The sequence below is a fragment of the Nelusetta ayraudi genome, unplaced genomic scaffold (genome assembly GCF_046127955.1).
Source record: "Nelusetta ayraudi isolate G7.1 ecotype Tasmania unplaced genomic scaffold, CSIRO-AGI_Nayr_v1 ptg000017l, whole genome shotgun sequence".
Lineage (NCBI taxonomy): Eukaryota > Metazoa > Chordata > Actinopteri > Tetraodontiformes > Monacanthidae > Nelusetta > Nelusetta ayraudi.
The window spans coordinates 1,827,919-1,851,481 of NW_027466067.1; the positions used below are offsets into that span (position 1 = coordinate 1,827,919).

The following is a 23,563-nucleotide window of genomic DNA, read 5'->3' on the forward strand; positions in this document are numbered from 1 at the left end:
GTGTCCTGTGTGTGTGTGTGTGTGTGTGTGTGTGTGTGTGTGAGTGAGTGAATGAGTGTGTGTGAGTGTGTAAACACACAAATGGAACCACCTGGCACACAAACGGCAAACACGTGTTGCCACACGTGCACACACGTGCATACTGAGTACTACACATAAACATAGTGACACTTCCGCCAGCCTTTCAAATCATACACGTGCACATGACAGAAGGTCACTGACCAAAACTCCAGTATCCGGAACATAAAGTTGAATTTGAAGATAAAGTAAAAATGTTCTTAGAATGTATTAAAAAAAATGATAGGGGAGGGTGGGGGGGACCATTTATGAAGACAAAGTGTGGCGAAAGAAAGAATCTTGAGCAGACACAGAAAAGTAGAAATAGGGAAAAGGACAGTAAAATAATAGATGACTAATAATAGAAACTGTTAGTGTATTGAGACTATCAACTTTTAATAAGTCACTGAGAGGGAGAAAACGCAGGTGTCCAAAGAAAACATGAAGCCATTGCTGCCAGTTCAGCGTGTTTATTGACCCTTTCACCTGAGTTGAGCTGTCAGCTTTCCATGCTATGCAGGACTCTCAGGTGGTAAGTAGCTTAATATCGACACGCTGCCTCACCCTCATTCTCAAACAAACACACCGACCAGGACAGGTGATATCAGTCAGGCAACCACTTTGCCCCAGTGACACACCCCGCTCACACACACACACACACACACACACACACACACACACACACACACACACACACACACACACGCTCTCTCTCTCACACACACACACACACACACACACACACACTGACACACCTCCACACAGACACTCCCTACATGACAAGGTGAAAAGACACAACTCTGCTCCTACAAATGGAACTTAAGTATTGATTGTTGGCTTTGTTGTACTATTTTTGAATTATTAACACAGTTGAAAGAATGTCTGATCATCAGACAAGACTGAAGTTTTTTTTGTTTTTTTTTTAAAGAGAGAGAGAATAAATTATTATTATTGTTGCAAACCTTCAACTTAAAAAATTATGAGACCTAAAACTTTAACTGAGGTAGGACAAAATGTTGGGAAAAGACGATAGAATGGAACAAAAACGTTACCGCATAATAGAGAATAAACAATGGAAATGGGATGGAGTTGTATTTATTAAGCAGACAGCTTAATAGAGGTGGTGCAGGAATTATTCCTTCCATTTTATTATCAGGTGTCATTTAACTGTATCTGCACTCCACGCCACAAGATGGCAGTATTGTACTTGGCCGCTTGTAGCCACCTGTTTCGCACAACCACCGCCACATGTGGTTACATAACAAGAGAAGAAGAAGAAGACGGTGGCCAAGGAGGAGTGGCTGCGTGTGTGCGTGCGATAAAGTTGCAGGGGGCTGCTGCCGTGAAGCGAGTCAGGCTGGTTGTTTACTGGGAGACGACGGCCGTCAAAATGGCTCTTATCATGCAGTGCTGCACCTTCGTGGTCAACGTGCTGTGCGTGCCTCTGCACCTCATCGACGCTCTGGGCCTCTTCAAAATATACAAGCGCATCTTCCCGATCATCCTGAACGGCTTCGCCCTCTCCTACAACAAGAAGATGCACGAGGAGAAGAAGGAGTTGTTCCGCTCGCTGTCCGACTTCGCGCCGGCCGGCAGGAAGCTGACGCTGCTGGAGTTGGGCTGCGGCACGGGCACCAACTTTGAGTTCTACCCGGCGGGCTGCAAGGTGATCTGCACCGACCCCAACCCGCAGTTCCAGAGGTTCCTCACGACCAACATGGCGAAGAATGACCAGCTGGCGTACGAGAAGTTCGTGGTGGCGTCGGGCGAGGACATGAGTTCAGTCGAGGACAACTCTGTTGACGTGGTGGTTTGCACCCTGGTGCTCTGCACCGTCGGCAGCGTCCCGCAAACTCTGCGCGAGATTCACCGCGTCCTGAGGCCTGTAAGTCACTCGACGAGATTGCAGGGATGTTTCTCATTTTCCTGACAAATGTTGCGACCGTCTACACGCGTACTGTAAGCTGCTGCTGCTGCAGCGATGTGCTGTGCCACTGCCCCCCCCTCAGGGTCACTGAGTTGTGCACACAATTCAGTTCAGTGCTGTGTGTGTGTGAAGAATGACCTTTGTATCAGAAAGTGTGCAAGAAAGTAATACTGTTGTAATTCACCTAAAAAATGTAATTATATTAATAAAACAGTTCAATATAGTGTGATGAATAAAAAAAATATATAATATTGATATATAATAATAATAATAATAATAATAATAATAATAATAATGTGTGAACAGCAACCTGCAGGTAACTCAACCACTTGTTTCCCCCCTAAAGATTCTATGGTGTTTTTTCCCGAACAATTTTAAATGAGAGGTGTGTGTGTGTGTGTGTGTGTGTGTGTGTGTGTGTGTGTGTGTGTGTGTGTGTGTGTGTGTGTGTGTGTGTGTGTAAGGTGGAGATAACGTCTGCATACGTTATGTAATACTTCAGTAGACCGTGTTCATTGCGGTCGAATAGGAGTCATAATTCACAGAGAAAACTTGTATGGACACCTGCTTTTACTGACGGATGGAAATGATCGATGGATGTTTTTCCGTTATACAAGTTGTGCACATTTAACACAGTGATTATGTTGCAGGGTGGAGCCTTCTTTTTCATTGAGCATGTTGTGGCAGCACCCTCGACGTGGACGTTCTTCTTCCAGCATGTCCTTCAGCCAGCGTGGTACTATTTTGGTGATGGATGCCAGATCGTCCGGGAGACCTGGAAAGATCTGGAGGAGGCTGGTTTCTCCGAACTCAAATTGAGGCACATCCAAGCCCCACTTGTCGCCTTAATCAAGCCACATATTATTGGCTATTCTGTGAAATAGATTCAGACTTTGCTTTGAGCACATAAACAGTGTGCAGTGTTCTCCACGACTTAGTGCCAGCGTCAGGTTTTATGCAAGAATAAAATCTCAGTTGTATAATTACAAAAGAAATAAAAAACAAAGTGGCTGAACTTAATGAGCACCTATTAAATGTGATAAATGTAGACACAGAAGAATACATACGCAACATTATGGAAGGAGTTGATTTGTAAATATATGCACAAGTTACTTTTTTTTTTTTTTTTTCGAAAAAACCCAACAACTCTATGTAAACCTAAAAAGGTAAGTCAACAACTATATTTTGTACAGTTGCCTGTGGAGTCTACAAAACAGGTGCAATTTGTTTTATTTTTAGTTGTATGCATCTTTAAAGCACAGGCATTGGTGATCACTGGTGATGAGTATTTCATAATACCACTAACATTCTCAATTAGTGTGCCACCATATTAGTCTGAAGAATGCACCAAGTGGTATAATCACCGATAATGATCGCACCTCTCACTGTGATACTTTTATTTTTGTAATAAAAGGGCTTTTTGCCTTTGGTGGAGTTGAAAAGCTAACTTGATTGCAGTTTCTTTCACTTATTCTAGTGCATATCAGCTATTTGTCAGCGTTTCCTGTGTGCTGTGATTTTGTAAGTGATTAAAACTTCAATGATGATAAAAGCACGACGTCTCCCTCTGTAACTCTTTACCATGACTAGATTCGATCTACTAGACTTGTGAATCCTATTGGGGGGGGGGACCCTTCGTCCAGTGGTAGGCGAGAGCGCGCCATCGTGTGGTGAAAACGAGCACCGTCCTTCACAGCTTTACGTGTCGTAAATCTTTTGATCTTCTCACGTCGTCGCTCTTCTACCAGACCTACCGGATCGCCGCCAGCTACGATGAGATTCTGTCTAATGGTGATATGCAAACTTATCTGCCACGTGATCACCTGGCCCCTAACCCTCGTGCGGGTCACAGGTGTATACAGACGCCTGTTTCCCGCGCTCGCCTACAACATCACGTTCTCGTACAATGAGAAGATGCACCACACGAAGAGGGACCTTTTCCGAAGCGTGACCAAGTTCGCGAACCCGGACGGGACCCTCCGCCTGCTGGAGATCGGCTGCGGCAGCGGGGCAAACTTCAGGTTTTACCCCTACGGATGCACCGTGGTCTGCACCGACCCCAACCCACACTTCCAAAAGTACCTGCGGCGCAGCATGGACGCCAACGCGCACCTGACCTACGGCGACTTCCTGGTGGTGGCGGCAGAAGACATGCCGGCGGTGGACGACGAGTCGGTGGACGTGGTCGTCTGCACTCTGGTCCTGTGCTCAGTCAGGGACGTCCGGACGGTTCTGCAGGAGGTCCGACGAATCCTAAGACCCGTGAGTTTGGCCAACCTAAAAGCTGCCTTCACAGGCTGTGGGAAATGTGAAATGGGTGCGTTTGCAACTTGACGTGTGTGATTGACCACAAACCGTAAGCACTGTTCCAAAGTAGTCTGACCACAAAGACAATTTCACGACTGGCTTTTTCCATGGTAAATGCACCCGGGACAAGGTCATGGGTCATTACGCTCCAAAAAGCCTTATTGTAACAGAAACACTACAATACAAATTTGTCCTTTTTTCTTAAACCAGATACCCTGTTTAGGTGTTGCAAACGCTCCTTTAACAACCCAAATAGTCCAAATGTAAGTATTATATTTAATATGACACGGTGGTAATTGATTCATTCCATCACCTTTCACTGCTTCTCCCACACTTTGGGTGGTGGGGGCTCTGGACCTGGTCTTTTCGTTAGAGCAGGGGTCACCAACACGATGCTCACGGGCACTTGGTAGCCCCCCCCCACCAACCCCCTCAAGGACCACATTAGTAGTCCACAGGACATCTTGTTGATGTGCTACCTCATTTTAACCAACCTTTTATAGTCGTTGTTGATAATTATTGAGAACTCAGTACCGTGATCGTTGTCTTTACATAGATCAGGATCGTTAATGATCACATACAACTCAAGGCTAACTGAGTTATTACAGGAGAGTGTAGCAAACTGGTTGCCCTTCATATGACTCAGTACTCATGAAGTAGCTCTCAGGTTCAAAAAGGTTGGTGACCCCTGGGTGAGAGCCTCCACTGTTTATCATACACAACACCATGATGCCTTTGGCCAATTTAAAGTCACCCATTAACTTAATATCTGTGGGAAGAAGCTGTGCATTATTTAAGAAACAAACACATTCATTTCAAAGTTTTTGCAATGGCTTAGTGTATAAAAGTAATGATTCTTGTGTCTCAGGATGGTGACGTATTACACTGATAGATTTGCTTTCACAAATAAAGTGCAATTCTTTTTAAAACCAGCCAGCCCCGATTGATAGTATATAGGTAGATTGATAGTATTTAATGACTCTTTACCCCCTTTGTGGTTTCTATTAAACCTTTTTAAAAAATAACTGATTAAATGTAATTAGAGAAACTGTTTTAGATGTGCACCATATACAGGGTATACATGTACCTGTATATACGATCTTGTTTTAAAATGTGAATCTCTTCTTTTTGCCTTTTATAAATGTCACCACAAACTGAGCGTGTTTCTGTAGTTTCTGTGCACTGCAGCAATAATTGAGAGGAAAGAGGAAAAGGAAGAAAGAAAGAAATCACAGCCACTGTGGTCACAGTTTCATGATGAAACCTCTTTTTCTTGGCTGCGTCCTTCAGGGAGGGGCCTTCTACTTTCTGGAACACGTCGTTTCAGATCCATCGACCTGGACATACTTCTTCCAGCATGTGCTGGAACGCCTGTGGTTCTTTCTTGGGGACGGATGCGTCATCACCAGAGCAACGTGGAAAGACCTCCAAGCAGCTGGTTTCTCTGACATTCACTTAAAGCACATTGAGGCGCATGATGTCACCTTTCTCATTAGACCTCATATTATGGGATACGCCATTAAATGACTGGTTGGAGAGCGAAGTGCTTCGTAGACTTTGCAGCATTTTTACAGAGAAGAAAAACAGATATGTTACAGCAAACAAGGATAATTGCCACGGTGCATTTACTGAGTAAAAATATATTTATTTACTTACAGAATAAGCAACAATTCACTGTTTGTTCTTCTCCCCTACCCCACCAAAGATGTACATAATAAATATTACCTGGACAGTGTGTTTGTTTTTTTTTTTCCCTGATTGTCTAAGTAACTGCCGAGACACAATCAAACAATCCACCTTTCGGTTACCCTTTATATTCCATTGCACAAAAATAAGGAATGACAATTGTAACATCTCCTGATAGGGGACTGAGGGGAAAATGTTGGTTCACAAAATAGGGAATAACTTCTGTGTGGTAAATATACAGGCAAAACTTCACAAATGCTGGTAAAGGTTTTAAAAAAAACAAAAAAAACAAACAGCACTCTGAAGCAGCATTTAAAAAAAAAAAATGCATTGAAAAAGAAAAGGGACACAATACGAAACTGAGACTCGAATTTAAAGCCCACAATTTCAAAACCCTCCCAGTATTAAAAATCTATGCGGCTTAATGTTAAAATATCTGTTTTTAAAACTGCAGGTGGAAAAAAATGGCCAGTTTTGTTTGCTGAGTATATTTTACTGCCATTACAAGTCACTTTTATATCAAACAGTAAAAAAAAAACGGAAAAAAAACAAAAAAACTGGAGAATCTCAGTCTGGATTACATGTTCCCAGAAACCCAGTTCATGTCCAAATGACTGAGCTTTGCTCCCACGTTATGTCTCAATACTCACCCCGTGTTCAGAGTTTATCCTGTTTTAACGCAGTAAAGGTCCTTTAAAGTTTTGAGTTCTTCAATCAGTGTCTTGTTTTGGTTTTCGAGGACAGCAACACGGTTTTCCAGGCATTTCACATATTCCTTTTTCTTCCGCCGACATTCACGGGCCGCCTCCCTGAAAATTAGGACATAAATATAAAATAGAAGTCAGGCAGGGAAGTTATGAAACAAGGACCAATGATTAGCCACAACACAATATAATGACATTGTAGTGTCAACGCATGCAATATATCACGTATCTGAGAACTGTTGAGAAGTGTGCCTAGCAATAGGTTACATTCAGTGCACTATCTGATCATGTTTTTGCCAAACAAAATATAATGACAATAATATTGTTGAATATATTTTTGAAACATTAGATGAAACACTACAGTCCTAGGAGGCAGCCACGCTTGGAGACGCTCGAGGCAAAGGCGAGTGACAAGTGACTTCAAGGACAGAACGCTGAAATGATGGGGAGGTGGGGCATATTTTCAGGTGGCATTATAATGATCTGTGTTTAATGAATCAAGACACTATTGTGTCACGTGACCAAGGTATATATCAGGGTTTTAGTTTTTCCTTTTTTAAATGTATCACTCAATTGCAACATGCTTATTGTAGACTACTGCATGTTCTAATATTGTGTAGCACTGATGTTCCAATGACGACATACAGCAATTATCTAATGAGCCAAATGAAAGAAGTCCATTTTAATTGAATCCAACCAACTGTCTCAAACTGCTGCTGTGAGAATTATACATACATATATGTATATATATATATATATATATATATATATATATATATATATATATATATATATATATTTGAACCTACTGACGAGCAAAGGCAATATTGTAGTGTAAAAATAATTAAAAGTACAGATATAATCAAACCACAAACTATAATTAAAAAAAACTTGTGCACTATCAGTTCATATTAAATATAAAGTTTATGACTATCCAATAAAAATAAACAAAATTACAGCCGAGTCAAGTCAAAATGGGATTTTTCTCTCTTACAAATGGTGAAATATTTATTTCTTATATGTTGAAAATAAATTTCATATGTATATATACTATTACACTTGTTAATATTGTCGTCTCAGCGATCTAATGTTAATAAGTTAGTTAAACGCATAGGTTACGTACTGCATACGCCCCTGACACGGATGTCATGAAAGCGCCGAGCGGCACCACAACAAACACAGAGGAGAAAGATTAGAGAGTTTTAGGACGACTGGAAAGAACTTTGAATGGTTCTGTTCTCTTAGGCTGCAATATTCTACTACTTGTTTGCCCAAACAGAGACACTCGGGTTAATGTGGTAACTGCGTTAAGTTATTGTATTCTGTTGGTTGTTGTTTCATGCACTTTGCACTTGGAAGTGACATTCGCCTGCTGAGGCTGTTTGCAACCACCTTTTTTGACAGAATAAAAGAAGCCATGTTCAAAAATACAGTAGTGTATTTAATGACAGTGGATTGTGGGCTGAGGCGGGTTGTGATAATTGATGTGGTTGTGCGGGTCAACAAGTCGTGCATCACCAGTCTCAGCTCCTGACTGGATCCACTGACACAACATGCGGTTTTTGATACAAGTTTTGTGACTGGCCGAAGCGTAGCGAAATACCGCCGGGTGCCGTTGTCTACCGAACCACTACAGAAATGTTTCACTACCTGTTCTTGGCAAGTCTGATCTCCCTCTTCATGGTGGGGTCATCAGTCTTGCCTGGAGTCAGTCCCACAGAAGACGCCATGACGACAGTTTGGGGCAGCGAGCTGGACGCAGACGCTGTGCGGATCTGGTATGTTTGCAGCTCCCCTCCTGCTCCTGGCAAAAACACCGCAAGCTGTATGTGCCTTCATATCGTCTCCATCTCACTGGTAGTTGTTGACCATAAACATTAACAGTGAGTTTTGCATAAGGCATTGAAAACTGAGTAAGTTTAGGCTAGAATAAAATCACCTGACAGTGAAATGAAGAACACACACAGGAAATGAAGAACAGGCTGTCAAACCAGACAGTCTGAGGCTGCATGCTGGTATTATATAATGTGTTTTCTTGCTTCAGTGAACTGTTGCACAGTCAGGGTCAGACTCATGTCAAGAGCACGCATGACGCTAACAATGCAATGCAATGCAATTTCCTGAGACATTACTGATGAAATGCTCGACACCTAAAGAGGGAGTCGATAATCTGGACCCAAAATTCTGCAGGTTGTGTGGATTTTTACATTTTTTCTTCTTTTTTTTTTTGCTCCAGAGAGCATTTCCGAGTAGACTGACCTTGTACAACGACCTGATTGCTGGGAACAAGGATCTGTTGACCATCGGGTGTCTGTGCATACTGAAGGACGGTGGTGCTCTGCTGGGCTCCACCAGTGGTGACTGTCTGCAGACCCTGGAGGCCTTCAGATCCTGGGGTTGCCAGCTGGATTGTGCCATTAGCAGAGATAGTAACTAAAATGAGGAAAATAAAGCATAGCATAAGCATAATAAATGACATCATCAATAATGCTATCATGACCCCTGTCATCACGAAATGCAAAACATATATTGGCCATTCGCTATTGATCAGTGTTATAAGCAGTGTTGGGAAGTAATCTTTTACTAAGTAATCCAATACTTAATTAAACTACTTTTTAAGTAACAGGGTAATGTAACTCCATTACTGTGGCAAAAACTATAATTATATCATACTTACTTTATGAAGTAACGATTTCGTTACTTTTCCAAAATCTTCTTTTTTTATTCTAATTATTTTAACACTATGGGCTGTGCAAAAGGCACCAGTGCTGTACATGAGTTTGTTCTGTGAAATATGCAGTTTGTGAGCAAAAATTCATTCATGTTAAGAGCACAGAGGCAATATTTGCAATTGCAAAATTTGCACTTTAATAAAGTTCATTCCAAAGTACTGAGCAACTGCTAATTTAACTTTTTTTTTTTAAATTAAAGTAATCAGTAATGGATTTCTTATGAAACAAAGTAGTTAAAGAAGTAATTAGATTGCTTTAATAAGAAGTAATCGGTAGTTGCATTACTTTTAATGAGTAATCCCAACAACACAGGTTATAAGTGTATTATCTGTAAGTTATGACACTTAAATCACTCTTACAGTAAAATAAATAAATAAATAAATAATAAATGCTGAATTTGCTGATTTCTCATTCACATAGACAGGGGTTGACATGTGGTCAAGCTCATCTCAAATTGCACAATCCCTCACAAACTGGGCTGAGTGCATCATGTGGTGCTCTCTGCATATCATCGGCACAATCTATGTGGTAAATACAGTCTTGATGGTATATTTTGCAATGATAGTAAACATGTTGAGTCTTGTTGATTTTACATAAAACCTAATAAAACAACCTCGAGTTAAGGCAGCTGGCACCTATACCTCACTGAAGGGGGCGTGTGTGAGCTCAAAGAGAGAAGGAGCTTCTCCTCTGTGCAGAGACAGCAAGGGGCCAATGCACTCTGCTCTACTCTACAGCTAAAAGGCACAAATCTCTCCAGACTGCACTTTCAATCAAAACAGGAGGTGAGAAACACAGACGAAGGTTTCGTGCCAGGTCATCATTTCTAAAGAAACAGAGACACTTTTCAAACGACAAGAACTTTTAGACAAAGTCACAGAGATTCACAATGACCTTTCTTCACAGTTTGACATTACTCACACAAGAATAGCAGCTTTCACAGTTAGTTTTCTGGGAGGCTCAGCAACATAAAACTGCAGAGTTATGATTAATACATAAACCACTGGGCCTATCCCAGATGTGCTCTCTATAGAATAAGAGTCTAAAAAAATCCAATGTAAATGGTGTACTGTAACTGTAAAGACATGCCAGTGACCCCAGTTTGGAGTTCATTCTCTCGTGTGGGTGCAACAGAATGCAAAGGTTCATACAATACTGCCCGCCGCTGGTCTGGTAGATCTGGGTCGTGGGGACTGTAACGCCTGCGGAAGCCGGGCTGCCGTCCTTTCCCAACTCCTCAGATGAAAGGTCGTTTAGGATTTTTCTACAAGGTTAGAATGAACACTGTCAAGACTCCATTTCACAGAGGCTGCCTGTGGACGGTCTGCAGGTGTGTTACCTGTATGACGGCCTTCTAGCCAGAATTTCTCTGGTCTTTTGGGCGCTGACTCCACTGTCCGACGAGTCCTGTGAATCTTCACTGTCTGTGCCAGGGGCCTTAACAGAGCACAAGTCGGTTTTATCAAAGCAATAAGAGGCCGATGTTCAGCAAACGCAGCAAAGACGGTCATTATGCGGAAGGCGATTGATTCGTGTCAGTTTTAGGAGAATCAAGTGGACTAACTTGAGCAGCTTGCACCTGCGGGGACTGAATCACTGAAGACTGTGCAGACTGGATCACTCCCTGAACCTGAAACTGGCCACCTGGAAGCTGAACAACAGCCACAGAAGAACCTCCCAGTGACATCTAGGGGGAAAAAAAAACAGGTAGAGACGCACAAAAACAAATGTCCATGAGGATGAATGCATTCAGCTTAGACAACAACAACGCTCTCAACAGAAGTAAAGAACAGATGGCTGAGCGAAGATATTTCACCAAAACTGGTGGAGTAATAAAAATCTGGCTTCGTCACCTGCAGTGATACTAACTGTGCTTAGAATTAAGATTTCCACCGCGATAAAAAAGAAGACATTCAAAAGTGCTGATATAAACAGAATATGTGAACAGATTTTTATTAATACTTCACAAGAGCAAAAGAAAAAGAAAAAAAAAGCCTTCATTATCAAATCCTTGATATAAAAAAAATAAATCTTAATTCACAGAAAAATTAAAGTGAGATTTTAAATAAAAATGTACAACAACAACTTTGCATTTAACTGAAAACATCATCTTGTCAAGATGATTACGTATAAGTCCATTTACATGCATTTTCCATTTCCACACATACATTTCTGGTCCACTAACAGTACCTAAACTGTCACAGGAGACCAGAATCAGACAACGCCCTGATTTGACTGACCACCGCATTTAATCTAAAATGTATGCTTGCGCTGCTACAGGATAGCAGCAATCGACAACACAAAGGTGCCACCAGGCTGCATTACATACAGTATAAAGTTCAATCCATAAGGTCTCTCCTTTCACCATGACATTGATTTAGACCAGGCATGGGCAAACTACAGCCCGAGGGCCATATGAAGCCCGTCAAAAATTGAAGAAATTATATTAATATTAGACAAGTCATAAAATAGCTGTATTTCATCCATCCCCCCCCCCCCCCCCCCCCTTTGTGTTTTCAGTCATTTCAATAAAGAGCTAAACACCGTGGGGCTTCAAAGACATATTTTGTTGTAACTTTGCTTTTGTTTATTTTCAATTGATATTAAAGCATATGTTTTCCCACATATCCCGTGATAGTTTCCCGTATATATATATATGATCCCGTATAGTTTCTCTCCTATGAGATGGGTCACCATCCATCTGCTGCTGTTCTGGCTCCCAATGAATTCTGTCAAATTTCGCAAAGTTTGCCCGCCATCCGATTTTAGACGATCACCTTTTGCGAGTGTTTATGCGACTGTTTTCGACTCGGCGAATACAAAGTGCTCGGTTTACCTGTTGGACTATCTGTGACAACCGAGAGCCTGTGAAGGTGCTGGGCGTGACGGCTGCCTGCGACTCGGCGCCGTCGCTGCCCTGTTGCGCTTCCCCCATCAGAAATCTAGCAGCAAATAAATCAATGCGACCGTTCCGCACCAACTACCGACACCGCGCCGTGGCTTTGCGTCTATGGCGTCTGCAAAGTAACCACACTAACTAACACTCAACCTGTGGCCTGAGCGCAACTTATTAACCTCTTTAGGGTTCAGACACAGCAGCGCATTCAAATGGTCGGAACGGAGAGATAATCCCTCCAAAAGAGTGTCATTAATAAATAGCGACTTCCTCGTCAGTATTAGCTAATCCAACTAACGTTCACACGGAGTTGCAGGACAGAGTCTAGGCCCCGACACTATATAACGGCAACTTTCACCGTTTGCGAATTGAATATTTATAAACGTTTTCACGACGCATACGGCTTCGGCCCGACGTAACTTTGGCAAGTGAAATGCAAAGTTGCTCCGAGTCGTTGACGCTACTTTGCCCGCAGTTCTCAACCCTCAAGCAACCGGATGACTGCTAGTCAATGGCAGCTAACAATTAGTTTAACGGCTGTGAAGCTGTTGGTTTTTTTTTTTTTTTTTTTTTTAAACCGATCAAAAATGTCATCTTCAAAGTGCAAAGGAGAGTTCCATTTCTCTCCCGGTCGGTCGGGCTTTTGTCTCTCAGTGAGTAAATATGTGTATCGCTGTCACTAGCACGCACACTTGCCGCGTCAATAGACGTCAGCGGTTACGAGGGAGCCATTAAGCTAACTACACCTTCCCTTTTCGTAGAACGGCGAGGAGTTGACGGAGCAACAGCCGCCATTAGCGCCGCCGCCGTAGCGCAGAAAGTAACACTCGGGGCCAGACACGATTCATTTTACCTTCTCGAAGGCCGCGATGTCGTTCCCGTTCACAGCGAGGAAGTCGCGCAAGTTGCTTTGTACACTTCCACCCCCAAGACAAAAAAAAACTGCCTCGAAAACTTACTTAGCAATAACGGCTAACAGCTAAAAATACAAAGATGTCAGCTAAAAAATAGCACTTTTTTTCCTTAGAGGAAGTGGGCGGGGCTGGCTGGAGAAGACATTACGTAATACTCTCATTCGGCCTTTATGATTGGTGAGAAGAGTTTGACTGGAAAGAGTTGAAACACACAAAAAAACTGGAGTTGCAAAGTTATCTTGTCGAAGACGGAATAGTTTGTTTATAAAAGAAAGCGTTGTTTTCTCCTAAATCAATAACAACAAAAACAACTTTATTTTTGTCGCTTAAATTGCTTTCGACTTTATACCCTTAAAAAACCAAGTGAGAACATGATATATTTGCCATCCTGAATACAGTTGAGGGTCCTTCACAGTTTAATGTTATTCGTCACAATATTTTTTTTTTATATTGCTGGGCCCTCTGAGTTTGGTCGTTTCCCTGTAAACAAGCCCTGTGACTAATGCTTCATATTATGTAATATTTGCAGTCGTGTAACAAAGCACGGAGTGTTATTTTTGTCAGACCAATACTACATGTTTTTTTATGCAGCAAAATATATATAACATTTCAGAACAATATTGATTGTAGGGTAAATTAATATTTACACGAGTTTCCGAAGTATGATTGCTACGCCATTTTGGACCATTATGTTTTTCTGACAAATTCTTAAATGATTGATTGATTAAATGAGTGACTGTCAGCATGTTTGGAATCTATTCTATAGGACTGACTAACTAGAACATGAATAACAAATGTCATTGAAATCAAGAGACATAAGTTGATTAAATGCTTGTTTATTCTGTATTACTTTTACATACAGTATAAAACAAAGTTCAACAAACCAAAAATTTCAGATGAGAAAAACAAAATGGGAAAGGGTGTACCACCTTGATTTCTCAACTATATTAGTTAAAACATTAAAGATTTTTCAGTGTTGTACACCTTAATGGAACAGTTTAGAATACACAAATAATTCATGTTCAACATACCAAGAGTGCATACACAAAATATTAGAGCTCAAGAGTATACTATTTGTAAAATCCTATCAGTCCGATCTTCTGAATCAATACAAAATGTATTAGCATATATATATGTATGTATATATAGATATACATACATATATATGTATATATATGTATGTATATATCAATATATAACAATATATATATATATATCTCAACCAGACTGTGCAAGCTTTGAAATTAAATTGCACTGTCATCAGAATTGCATAGTGTGAAACTAATGGAAGCCATCATGAGCTTCCCAGCCAGTAAAGCAGATCAATGGACACTTGCTTGTCTTCGCTATCTCTTTTTGCTCATTGGGTTAACAAGGGCTGTCTTAATTACAAGGTTTGTTTTGACAAACATCAACATTTTATGGGCATTATTCACAGATTGCACCAAGGGACCACCTGGTCCATCCCTGTCTTATGAGTTATGCTCCCTGAATATTAAATTACATAGATTCCCCCAGACACACAAGTGTGCGTGCTCGCTAGCTTGCACACACACACGCACGCACACGCACACACACATACACTCAAGCCTGGAAATGAGATATGCTAAGAGCTGATTACTGTGCTTGGCTGAGTCATGCAAACATTCTGCAACACGAGTCAATGTTAAAGCTAAAATGAAGTGCTATTTGATTTGTTCTCTCAAGGTGGACTTAAAACCTGGCAAAACAAATTGTCAAGCGTTATTTATTTATTTTAAATTATCACATTTAATGTTAGATGAAGCGGGAATGATAGAATCATTGGGCCCCAACAGTAGAAACCAGTTTCACCAGTGCAAAGTGCAGTAATTCAATGTTTTATCCTAAAATGAGTTCATATCTTTCTCACGCTAGTGTCTGTGTTGTAACTGAACAATTGCAAAAGTCAAAAAATATATATATAATTATTTACAAGTTAACATTAAGGGTTCAGTGCTGAAATAGAGTACAACCCAGATCAAGAACCAAGAACCTAGGAGTTATGGCAAAGAGCACAGGGAATGCACATGATACCAGGAAACCAAAAACATTTCACAACCACATCTGGATTTTTTTTGTACCCTTTTTCTTTTTTTTATACACTCATTTTTAATGGTCAATTGATGTGCAGATGTGGCTTAGCTTTGCAACTGCATTCACAAACGCTTTTACATCCAGTGACTAAACACAATAAAAAAAATAAAATAAAATAATAATAATAATAATAAAGAGACACAACTGACATGCCTCTGCCTCTGATTACAGTATCAACAGTAAGCCTGCTGGAATTTAAACACATTTTAACACTGAACATAGTTTAAACACAGTTTCAATGAAGAGAATGCATGCATATTAAGCAATACCAAACTGAGAAGGGGGTGGGACGACTGACTGCTCAGCAACACAAATAACAATGGCCATGATATTAGATGACGGTTGTAGACAGTTGTAGGGTTAGGTTTTTACAAAATCACCCCAAAGGTTGAAAACAGTCGTTATCATAGTAATAAGTTTTAGTCTTCTTATACTATTTCCTATTTCTGGACATTTTTTTGAACAAAAAAAGGTCAAATTCCTGACAATTAGAGTGCAAGTCCTCCCAGTAGACACTCCAAACTTGTCGAGCAGGAATCCTCACAAGAGTTTGTACCTGAAGCCTTTCTCTGACAATGCCACACGCTCTAATAAAATAGACATGTTTCTGAGGAAGTGCAATTTTACATCTTAACTGACAAACAATGCTTTGACGTTATTCACGTGATTAGCTAATATTCCTCTTACAATTATTATCAAAGCTGTTGGATGTCTTATTTACATGTTTTTTCTGCTACTGAAGCTCCCAGCTGTGTTAACTGTCCAGAAGCCATCAACCAAGGTGACTGATAAGTTGTTGTTTTTTTTTTTTTTTACATTTTTACAAATAAAAATATCTTTACAGTAACATACAGTATCTAAAATACAAGAGGCTAATAATAATAAAGGTACAGTACAGAATATGGCCTCTTTTCTATTTCATTTCAATCCCTTTGGATTCGGTGGGGTTTGCACGACAAGCCAAAACCAAAGGGGGATAAACAGGTGCTCATCGCTGATTCAATTAAAAAAAAACTTGGACAGGAATGTTTGGCTAAAACTTCATAAGGCAGGAGATATATCAGAGCAGGAAAATTGATTTGGCTTTATCATTATGAGACAAGATGAGCTTTCTAAATAAGCAGATAGGCCTTGACTGACTGACTTCTCTTTTAATGTTTTGCTTTCTTCAACGCCGCTTCCGCGTCAGCGAGAAATGGCTGAACTAGTGCATAATTACTGCTATGCAGGATGTGTGCACACAACTAAATATTTGTAATGTATAGACTGAAAAGATGGAGCACAGAGAGAGAAAGCGCTTCTCTCTCTCTGCTGCTTCTCCCATTCAACCCAAAAGTGCAACAGGGGCTTTTTTCCCCAATACGAAGCACATTGTTTGCAAAATAAAATGTTTAAAACACAGTGAAACAACTGGTGGCGGCTCCAATCACAGACATGCAGTGGCCGAGATACGCTGGTGATGCAGAGCTGGCTGGCAAACGCGCGCTGCACGGTTGCCTCTTGTTGCACTATGTGCTGCAAAGACTGCAGAGTGTGGAGGACGACTGCCAGGTGAGTCAAGGCCGCAGTGGCCCCCTCACATGTTGTAAGCCACGTAGATGGGGTCCAGCTGGTCGGCCAGGAACGAGTCCCGGAGGTGCATGCGCTGCTTCTCCCCCCTGGAGTTGATGGGAATCACCCCGGGGTCCACGATGACCACCACGCCTACGATGAGGTGGTGCTCCTCCAGCACCACGTTGGTTATTAAAGGGACCAGGTCCAGCGCGTCCTGCTCCGAGCCGCACAGCTCCGACACCACCACCAGCAGGTTGGTCCAGGTAAACACAGCACTGTTGGCAGTCGAGAGCACAGTGGCGTTACACAATCCAGGCCGACGGATGTGTTCACATCTCTTGTTGTGACTTAGGACAAATGACTTCAATCCTAATCTCGACCCACGTACATTTAAGGTCAAGTGTGTAATATTTGGCCTGATTTTACGATTTCTATATTGGTAAAAGCTTAATAAACAGCCTTTAAATACATTAATAAAAGTGTCTCGCACTTTTATTAATGTACAATAGCAGTACAATAAAAGTAATTTGGTTTTTTTCATAGAATGGTTCTTATTTATATATAACAATAAACATAAAACAAGGGTCTTGCTCCCAGTTAGCTGCCATCTTAGACTGCCATATTTCAGTTTTTTTTTAATATTTCATATTAACATTTCAAATAAAACAAAGAAGGCAGGTTGGTATCCTGGTTTGGGTGCTCAGGTCACCGTTCAGAGGGAGAGAGACGGAGAGTGAAAAAGCCAAGCAATCTAAAATGTAACCACTTGATGTCGCTGTTTCTTCTCAAAAGCTCCAAATATTACACACTTCACCTTTAAATACGAAACTTTGTGGGGAACTTTTGATTCCTTGGCAACAATCAGATATGATTTCAATCAGTAAGCTTTGATATCTGTTCAATAATCATGCATAGATGGCAGAAAATTGCAGGTACTAATGGCAGGGGTACGGAAAAATGAAACTGCAGTGGCCAAATTTGGCCAAATGGTGGCGTCTATCAGAGGAACAAAGTCTTGGAACACACTGCCAGCTCATGTTAAGAGACTGTGACATTAAAGCCACCTTCGAAAAGACTTTGAAATAGTGGCTGTAAACACGCTAGACCTGCTCTCATGAGTAACCTCTTGGTCTTTTCTATTTTTCTATGTAATTTTAGCTTTTATGTGATTCTGGACTTATCTTTCATGTAAGATTTCTCCATGTTTGATCCATTTGTTATGGTGTTTTGCATGTGTGTTTTTTTTTGATACCTGTCTTGGGACAGGAAGGATGAAATCAAGCGACTGTGCTACCGCCGGCATTTTAACAATGATGCCTTTCGCTGATATGTCGATTAATGCGCATTGTCCTCATCAAATGAATAAATAAAGTCAAGTCAAGTGAAACTAAAAATGTGCAGATATGTATGAATAAATTATGTCACCTCTCAGCGATACTGCGGTGAGCTCGGGACACTGAGGTTTCGATGTCAATGGGGTGGTAGCGCAACCCTCTGAGCTCCAGCGTCTCGTCCAGCGAACCCACCACAAAGAGGGCATCGTGTCGGTCTGAGCGGAGGAAAGCAGCAAGGACAGAAGCATTGAGAGTGGACGTCGTTTGGAGCTTCATTGTTTGTACAATATCTTTTTTCTTTATATTATTTTCTTTACCTCCACTGGCATCCAAGAGATCAGTTCTCTTCACAAAACCCAAGTACCCTGTCCTGGCCCATAGCGTCTGCGGGTCACCAAAGCTGAGCTTGGTGTTGAAGTGGTTGGCCTGAAGGCTCTCCTCTCCGTAGATGGTGTAGTAACCACTGGCGTTGTGAGGGCTGTTCACCCAGATCTAAGAGGAAAGTGGTCGAAAAGTAATGTGCACCACATTACAGACAGCTTTGCTCTTCACATGACAGCAACACATGTCCTTCTGAAGGGAGCGTCTGCTCAAGACCATCACCCTACCTCTCCAAGGTGAGAGTCCCCCAGCGGGCCTCTAGTCTCTGGATTTACAATGATGACTCTCACACCTGGCAGAATCTGCACGGATGGAAACACAAACCAATGAATAAACATGAACACAACTGAAAGATGTATTTAACCAGCTGGTAAACACAAGCAAATGCTCACCTTGCCAGACTCCATCAGAGGGAGACTCTGAGGTGCTCCCCTTTCCACCAGCCTGACTCTGCAAAACACATTGTGGCTTTTACAAAGCAAATCCTTTTGGTTTTGTTGTTCAAAATATCGTTCAATGCACTAAAACAGCAACAACTCTTTGGTTATTGTCCAATAAACCTGCAGAGCTTCAGAGATTTATTGAACAGCTTTCTTTTAAAAATGATAAATTCCTTGGATGTCTCACAAGACCGAGCACAGTAACACATCCCACAATCTTGTCAGGAAACCCAGCATCATATCCACAACCCCAAATTGCACCAAGTGCATTTATCTGGCATCTGTCAACACTATTGGTCTGGTTAGCTGCTTTATCTATTGCAGATTTGATGTCTGAACAGAATATTTTCATTGACTGCTCATTAAGAGAAATTTAATTTGAAGACTGAAGTTTCTGTACACTGTGAGATAAAAATGAATTCCTACAGATTTCAAAATCAACCACACATGAACCCTACAAGACCCTCGGCTTCATCTGTGTGAATCCATGTATTTGTACCTGTCATGACGAAGGGACTTCATGTCCACATACACCGTACAAGGATCGGGACCAGTAGTTCCCTGGAGCACGCAAAAAAACAAACAAACAAACAAACATGAAAAAACAGATACACTCGGGTTCTATTTTTCCACTTCATGTTGCAGGGCAGTATTTGCATTGGGGTCACACTGTTGGCTGTACCTGCAGACAGACAGCCAGGTTCACCCTGGAGCCAAAGGCGGTGCTGACTGCTCTGGGCGACAAGCCCACGTCTTTGAAGAGCTTAGAGAAGGAGTGCGTGAGGGCGAGACGGGGCCGCTCCTCTGCTATCACCACGCAGCTTCGAACACACGACAGGTTCACTCCACGGGCCTGCAAATGCACCCACACAGGTTCCTGGTGAAGTGCTCACACTGACTGCATTGCACTTGCTTTGACCAACTTCTAATTATAGTCAGTAGAAAAACACTGAAAACACTGCGCAGGAGTTATGCTAACATTTAAAAGTCTAGTGTGTAAAATTTGGCTTGATTTATGTTTTTTATATAGGTGAAACTTAATATACTGCTTGGTGTACTGCGATTGGTACATACATACAGTACACATATATATATATATATAATATATATATACACATAAACACACAAACACACACACAATTCAGGTCGCCTGACAGCACATTTCATCATTAGGATGAATGCTCGCATTCTTAAATAAACCAGCAAAGAAGAAGGTGGACGAGGCAGGTAGTTCACTGGCGAGCTCGGGAGAGGGAGGGGGAGTAAAAGAGCGCAGCAAAATGTAAAAAAAATGTCAAATGTAACCACTTGATGTCGCTGTTTCTTCTCAAAATCTCTAAAAGTTACACACTGGACCTTCAAAAAGGGGATGAATAACCTTTACCATGCGCCTTCCTACCTTGAGCAGCTCAGTTTGAGTTCCCAGCCCTTTAGTGCAGAGCTCCATGACAGAGTAGGAACAGAAGGTGTCCCTGATGCGGTACTGACTGAGTGTGCTCAGCCACAGTGGCAGGCAGCTCTCCAGCTCGAAGGGAGGAATCAGGATGGACTGGTGACCTGAGTAAACACTGAAAGGCGAAATGCAAAAGTGTGTAAAACAACAAGGCAAGGAACTGCAGAGCGGAGATGATGGAGTTTTATGTGTGGCGTGGCAGTAACAGTGGGGAGCGTTGGTTCACCTTGCGAGGCACCACAAAACAAAACCCAGACCGCAGTAGGGATCCAGGCAGATGGCTATTTGGCGGGACGAGTAGAGTTCACACTGCAGCTTTATGGAGCGACACAGTGCACTGACCGCTGCATGAGATATCTGCAACACACATACCCGAGATAGGAGCTCAGCAGCTGGTATAAGTGACTGCACATAGCATAAAATAAAATAAGACACACAAAACTGGCTGCTGCAGGATTTTTTTCATTTTAAAGGATTTTGTTTATTATTAAACCGTGACTAAAATATTTATACAATCAGGTTTTTTTTTCTTCTACAAAATAGAAATATATTTTTCTTAAAAGGGAAAAAAAAGTTTTTGCTGGAGAAAACAAATATGCAAATAAAGGTACCAGATTAATCACTGAATCCCTGTCATGCTTTAAAGTGATAATGATGTGCCTCACCTTTACACCAGTCAGCATGCCTGTCGTGGACACACTGAAGTCCAGATAGGCAATCATCTCTGCCGTTGGCGGCTTGTACATCTGCGGAGGCCGACGACGTGGAAGATCATCTGTCAACCCGAGCGGTTTTAAAGAGAGCACAGGACAAAAATATTATTCGCCAGATAGCCACTTACACTGGAAATCAATATGCAAGCACAAGTGCAGCACACAACTAGAAGCTAAACCATTAAACCACAAGTCTGCCTCTCCGCTGCAAAGCAATGATGAGAACTGTGAGGAAGCTTCTTACTTCCTGTTTGAATGCAAACTCAACTCAGCAACACTTTGTTGCTGTCATACCTGTGTCAATAATGGTCGGCCATGTCTTAATGTTGACGGAGGCAGCAGCCTCTTTGGAGCGAAGAGTCCTCATGAGGTGTTGAGTGGTTAGGATGCACGCAGCTTTACTAACCTATGAATGAGACAAAACAGTCTTCAGAACTTAAAATGTTAAGAATGCCATACAACTACAGGTATATGCACACATACTGCCAATCCATACATTAACTAATGACCATGGCCATAATCTTTGTGGTTTTGTTTGATTGCCAAACTTTTTGGGAGCTAAAATTCTTCAATCAACACTTGGTGACTGGAAAGTCTGACTTTTAAAAGCCAGAACCAGTGGAGCATATTTTGACGCTGGAGGAATAGTCATGTATTTGCTTTTCAGGCAAATTTGATTCTATATGAAATTATGTGAAACTTTAGAAGATAAAAAAGAACCAATTTTCAGAGGGGTTGATTAAAAGTACAGTGGTGGGAAAACTTTTTGGACACCTCATGTATTTGTGATGTACTGTATTGCACTAAGAATCCGTCTTAAGTCTCCAAGTGCAGTTGATTTTAGTGCAGTCAACAGCACTAACCAACATGCTGCATGTGCACTGTTCCATCCAGCTCTGCTTGCAACACATCCAGAGTACAAGAGTGCATGAACTTCAAGAATTTAGTTTTCTCTTGATGGACAAAAGAAAATGTATTTATGTGTTTTTTTGAAACACATAAAAAAAGCCCAAAATTCCAAAATATATAAAATGACAATAAATGTGATTGAGTACTTTTTAAATTTTATTTTTGGTCAATTAAAATATCAAACATGCCAGACACAATAGTTGTATCCCTGACAATGCCGTGAACTCACATCAATAATCATGCGGACGGTCGGCAGCGTGGCTGCGAGGTTCTGCGGGTGCGGAGGTCTGACGTTGACCGGAACACAGCCGACATAGAGGCAGCCGTAGAAGGCTGCAACCAAATCAATCCCTGGTGGAGGGAGACAAGCACACAAGTCGTGTTTAAAATACAGTGGAGACGAGCGTCGTAAATTTCTGGGACAGTTGGACAGAGGGAGGCAGAGCCCACCGGGGGGGTAGAGCAGCACCACGTTCTCCCCCGTGTTGATGCTGCCTTTCTCGGTCAGCGCCGCCGCAATCTTCTCCGCCCGCTTGTGCAGCTGCACACAGGTTGCTGTGCTCACTGCCACCCCCTGGAGGACGGCGGCGGCGGCGGGGGGAAAAAAAACAAAAACACCCGTTAGTTACAGTCAAATGGAGAGGCATTGCCTTTTTCTTTCTGAGGAAACAAGGAATTACTAGAATTATTATTACCTTGGCATTAAGCAGCACAAAGAGGACATGGTCTGCGTCCGTCTGCGCCCTCCAGTGAAGAGCCTCCGTCAAGTACTGATGCTGAGGAGAAGAGGAGGGAACGCAGGGTGATGGACGGTAATGCTGCAGCAGAGCATCACACGGCACAACTCGGCCGTCCAAACTCAATGTGACAGAGAGAAAATCACAGCGGAGGAACACTGTGACACCCTCAAAGTTTTACCACGTCACCATAGAAGCAACTGGGGAGAAAAAGTATCCATGCATGCAAACATAACTACAACATCTCAGCCAACTAAGATTGTTGAGACTGGGAATTTTATAGTGAACAGTGGGTTGTAAGGTAAAGGAAAGTACACGGCAACACAGCATAGCCTGAACGTGCACATTTTTACGCTATGCAATCCATTTTATCACAAGCACACGCACACACACACGCGTACACGTCAAGATAAAAAAAGAATCAGCATGGTGACGATAAACCAATAACGAGAAGCCACAACACAACGATGAAGGTGTAGGGGAGGGAGGGGCCATCGTTCTTACCATCACCGTTGGCCACATACAGAGCTACGTCCGCGAGAGCAGGAAGAGAGAAGATTTCTTTTTCACGGTTGCAAAACCAAGCAGTGGCCAAGGCTTCATATCAAGATACGCAGTCGTCAATGATCCTCATAGTTCTGATGGCGTCCTTTACTTGTGCAGTTAGTTAATGGGGGTCTACGTTTAGATCATGATTGCAGATT

The 23,563-nt window shown here is 41.8% G+C and overlaps 4 protein-coding genes across 9 annotated transcripts in view; 2 read left to right on the forward strand and 2 right to left on the reverse strand.

Annotated features, from left to right (window-relative positions):
• Positions 1 to 1,379: 1,379 nt before the first annotated feature.
• Positions 1,380 to 3,539, forward strand: LOC142887183 (thiol S-methyltransferase TMT1A-like). The gene is made up of 2 exons (XM_076024634.1): positions 1,380 to 1,942; positions 2,635 to 3,539. Exons 1-2 carry the CDS (start codon positions 1,448 to 1,450, stop codon positions 2,866 to 2,868), a joined length of 729 nt encoding a protein of 242 aa, XP_075880749.1. The 5' UTR covers positions 1,380 to 1,447; the 3' UTR covers positions 2,869 to 3,539.
• Positions 3,540 to 3,678: 139 nt separating this feature from the next.
• Positions 3,679 to 6,270, forward strand: LOC142887185 (thiol S-methyltransferase TMT1A-like). Its single transcript, XM_076024639.1, has 2 exons — positions 3,679 to 4,246; positions 5,582 to 6,270. The coding sequence occupies exons 1-2, from the start codon at positions 3,758 to 3,760 to the stop codon at positions 5,816 to 5,818; spliced, it is 726 nt and encodes a 241-aa protein (XP_075880754.1). The 5' UTR covers positions 3,679 to 3,757; the 3' UTR covers positions 5,819 to 6,270.
• A 27-nt stretch (positions 6,271 to 6,297) lies between these two features.
• On the reverse strand, positions 6,298 to 13,346 carry atf1 (activating transcription factor 1). 3 transcript variants are annotated; one of them, XM_076024638.1, is made up of 7 exons: positions 13,163 to 13,346; positions 10,978 to 11,100; positions 10,753 to 10,850; positions 10,565 to 10,677; positions 8,941 to 9,114; positions 8,332 to 8,485; positions 6,298 to 6,786 (listed from the first exon to the last, which is right to left on the reverse strand). In XM_076024638.1, the coding sequence occupies exons 2-7, from the start codon at positions 11,098 to 11,100 to the stop codon at positions 6,642 to 6,644; spliced, it is 807 nt and encodes a 268-aa protein (XP_075880753.1). In that variant the 5' UTR covers positions 13,163 to 13,346; the 3' UTR covers positions 6,298 to 6,641. The 3 variants fall into 3 exon arrangements, with proteins under 3 accessions (XP_075880753.1, XP_075880752.1, XP_075880751.1); XM_076024637.1 differs by lacking the exon at positions 13,163 to 13,346 and adding an exon at positions 12,250 to 12,471 and having other exon boundaries at positions 8,332 to 8,479; XM_076024636.1 differs by lacking the exon at positions 13,163 to 13,346 and adding an exon at positions 12,250 to 12,468.
• Positions 13,347 to 14,043: 697 nt separating this feature from the next.
• The window catches only part of dip2bb (disco-interacting protein 2 homolog Bb), a 44,787-nt gene continuing 35,267 nt past the window's right edge, over positions 14,044 to 23,563 (reverse strand). For 2 of the 4 annotated variants that reach the window (XM_076024629.1, XM_076024628.1), the window contains exons 25-39: positions 23,364 to 23,387; positions 22,818 to 22,898; positions 22,573 to 22,696; positions 22,352 to 22,473; positions 21,508 to 21,619; positions 21,166 to 21,275; positions 20,727 to 20,857; positions 20,447 to 20,615; positions 19,730 to 19,900; positions 19,547 to 19,608; positions 19,000 to 19,057; positions 18,835 to 18,909; positions 18,544 to 18,718; positions 18,318 to 18,441; positions 14,044 to 17,167 (exon numbers count right to left, since the gene is read on the reverse strand). In XM_076024629.1, the coding sequence (XP_075880744.1) occupies positions 16,915 to 17,167; positions 18,318 to 18,441; positions 18,544 to 18,718; positions 18,835 to 18,909; positions 19,000 to 19,057; positions 19,547 to 19,608; positions 19,730 to 19,900; positions 20,447 to 20,615; positions 20,727 to 20,857; positions 21,166 to 21,275; positions 21,508 to 21,619; positions 22,352 to 22,473; positions 22,573 to 22,696; positions 22,818 to 22,898; positions 23,364 to 23,387 (1,791 nt within the window). In that variant the 3' untranslated portion in view covers positions 14,044 to 16,914. The remainder of the gene's footprint in view (positions 17,168 to 18,317; positions 18,442 to 18,543; positions 18,719 to 18,834; positions 18,910 to 18,999; positions 19,058 to 19,546; positions 19,609 to 19,729; positions 19,901 to 20,446; positions 20,616 to 20,726; positions 20,858 to 21,165; positions 21,276 to 21,507; positions 21,620 to 22,351; positions 22,474 to 22,572; positions 22,697 to 22,817; positions 22,899 to 23,363; positions 23,388 to 23,563) is intronic. The other 2 variants (XM_076024631.1, XM_076024630.1) reach the window with 1 other exon arrangement.

Excerpts from the sequence above, each read along its gene's own strand:
- LOC142887185 (XM_076024639.1), top strand. The coding sequence starts at position 3,758 with ATGAGATTCTGTCTAATGGTGATATGCAAACTTATCTGCCACGTGATC. Across the intron at positions 4,247-5,581 it reads TCCGACGAATCCTAAGACCC|GGAGGGGCCTTCTACTTTCT; the intron begins GTGAGTTTGGCC and ends TGCGTCCTTCAG.
- LOC142887183 (XM_076024634.1), top strand. The coding sequence starts at position 1,448 with ATGGCTCTTATCATGCAGTGCTGCACCTTCGTGGTCAACGTGCTGTGC. Across the intron at positions 1,943-2,634 it reads TTCACCGCGTCCTGAGGCCT|GGTGGAGCCTTCTTTTTCAT; the intron begins GTAAGTCACTCG and ends ATTATGTTGCAG.
- atf1 (XM_076024636.1), bottom strand. The coding sequence starts at position 12,348 with ATGGGGGAAGCGCAACAGGGCAGCGACGGCGCCGAGTCGCAGGCAGCC. Across the intron at positions 10,851-10,977 it reads CGCAGGTGCAAGCTGCTCAA|GCCCCTGGCACAGACAGTGA; the intron begins GTTAGTCCACTT and ends TGCTCTGTTAAG. Across the intron at positions 9,115-10,564 it reads GACCAGCGGCGGGCAGTATT|TTACTATCTCTGCTAATGGC; the intron begins GTATGAACCTTT and ends TCCTCATTTTAG.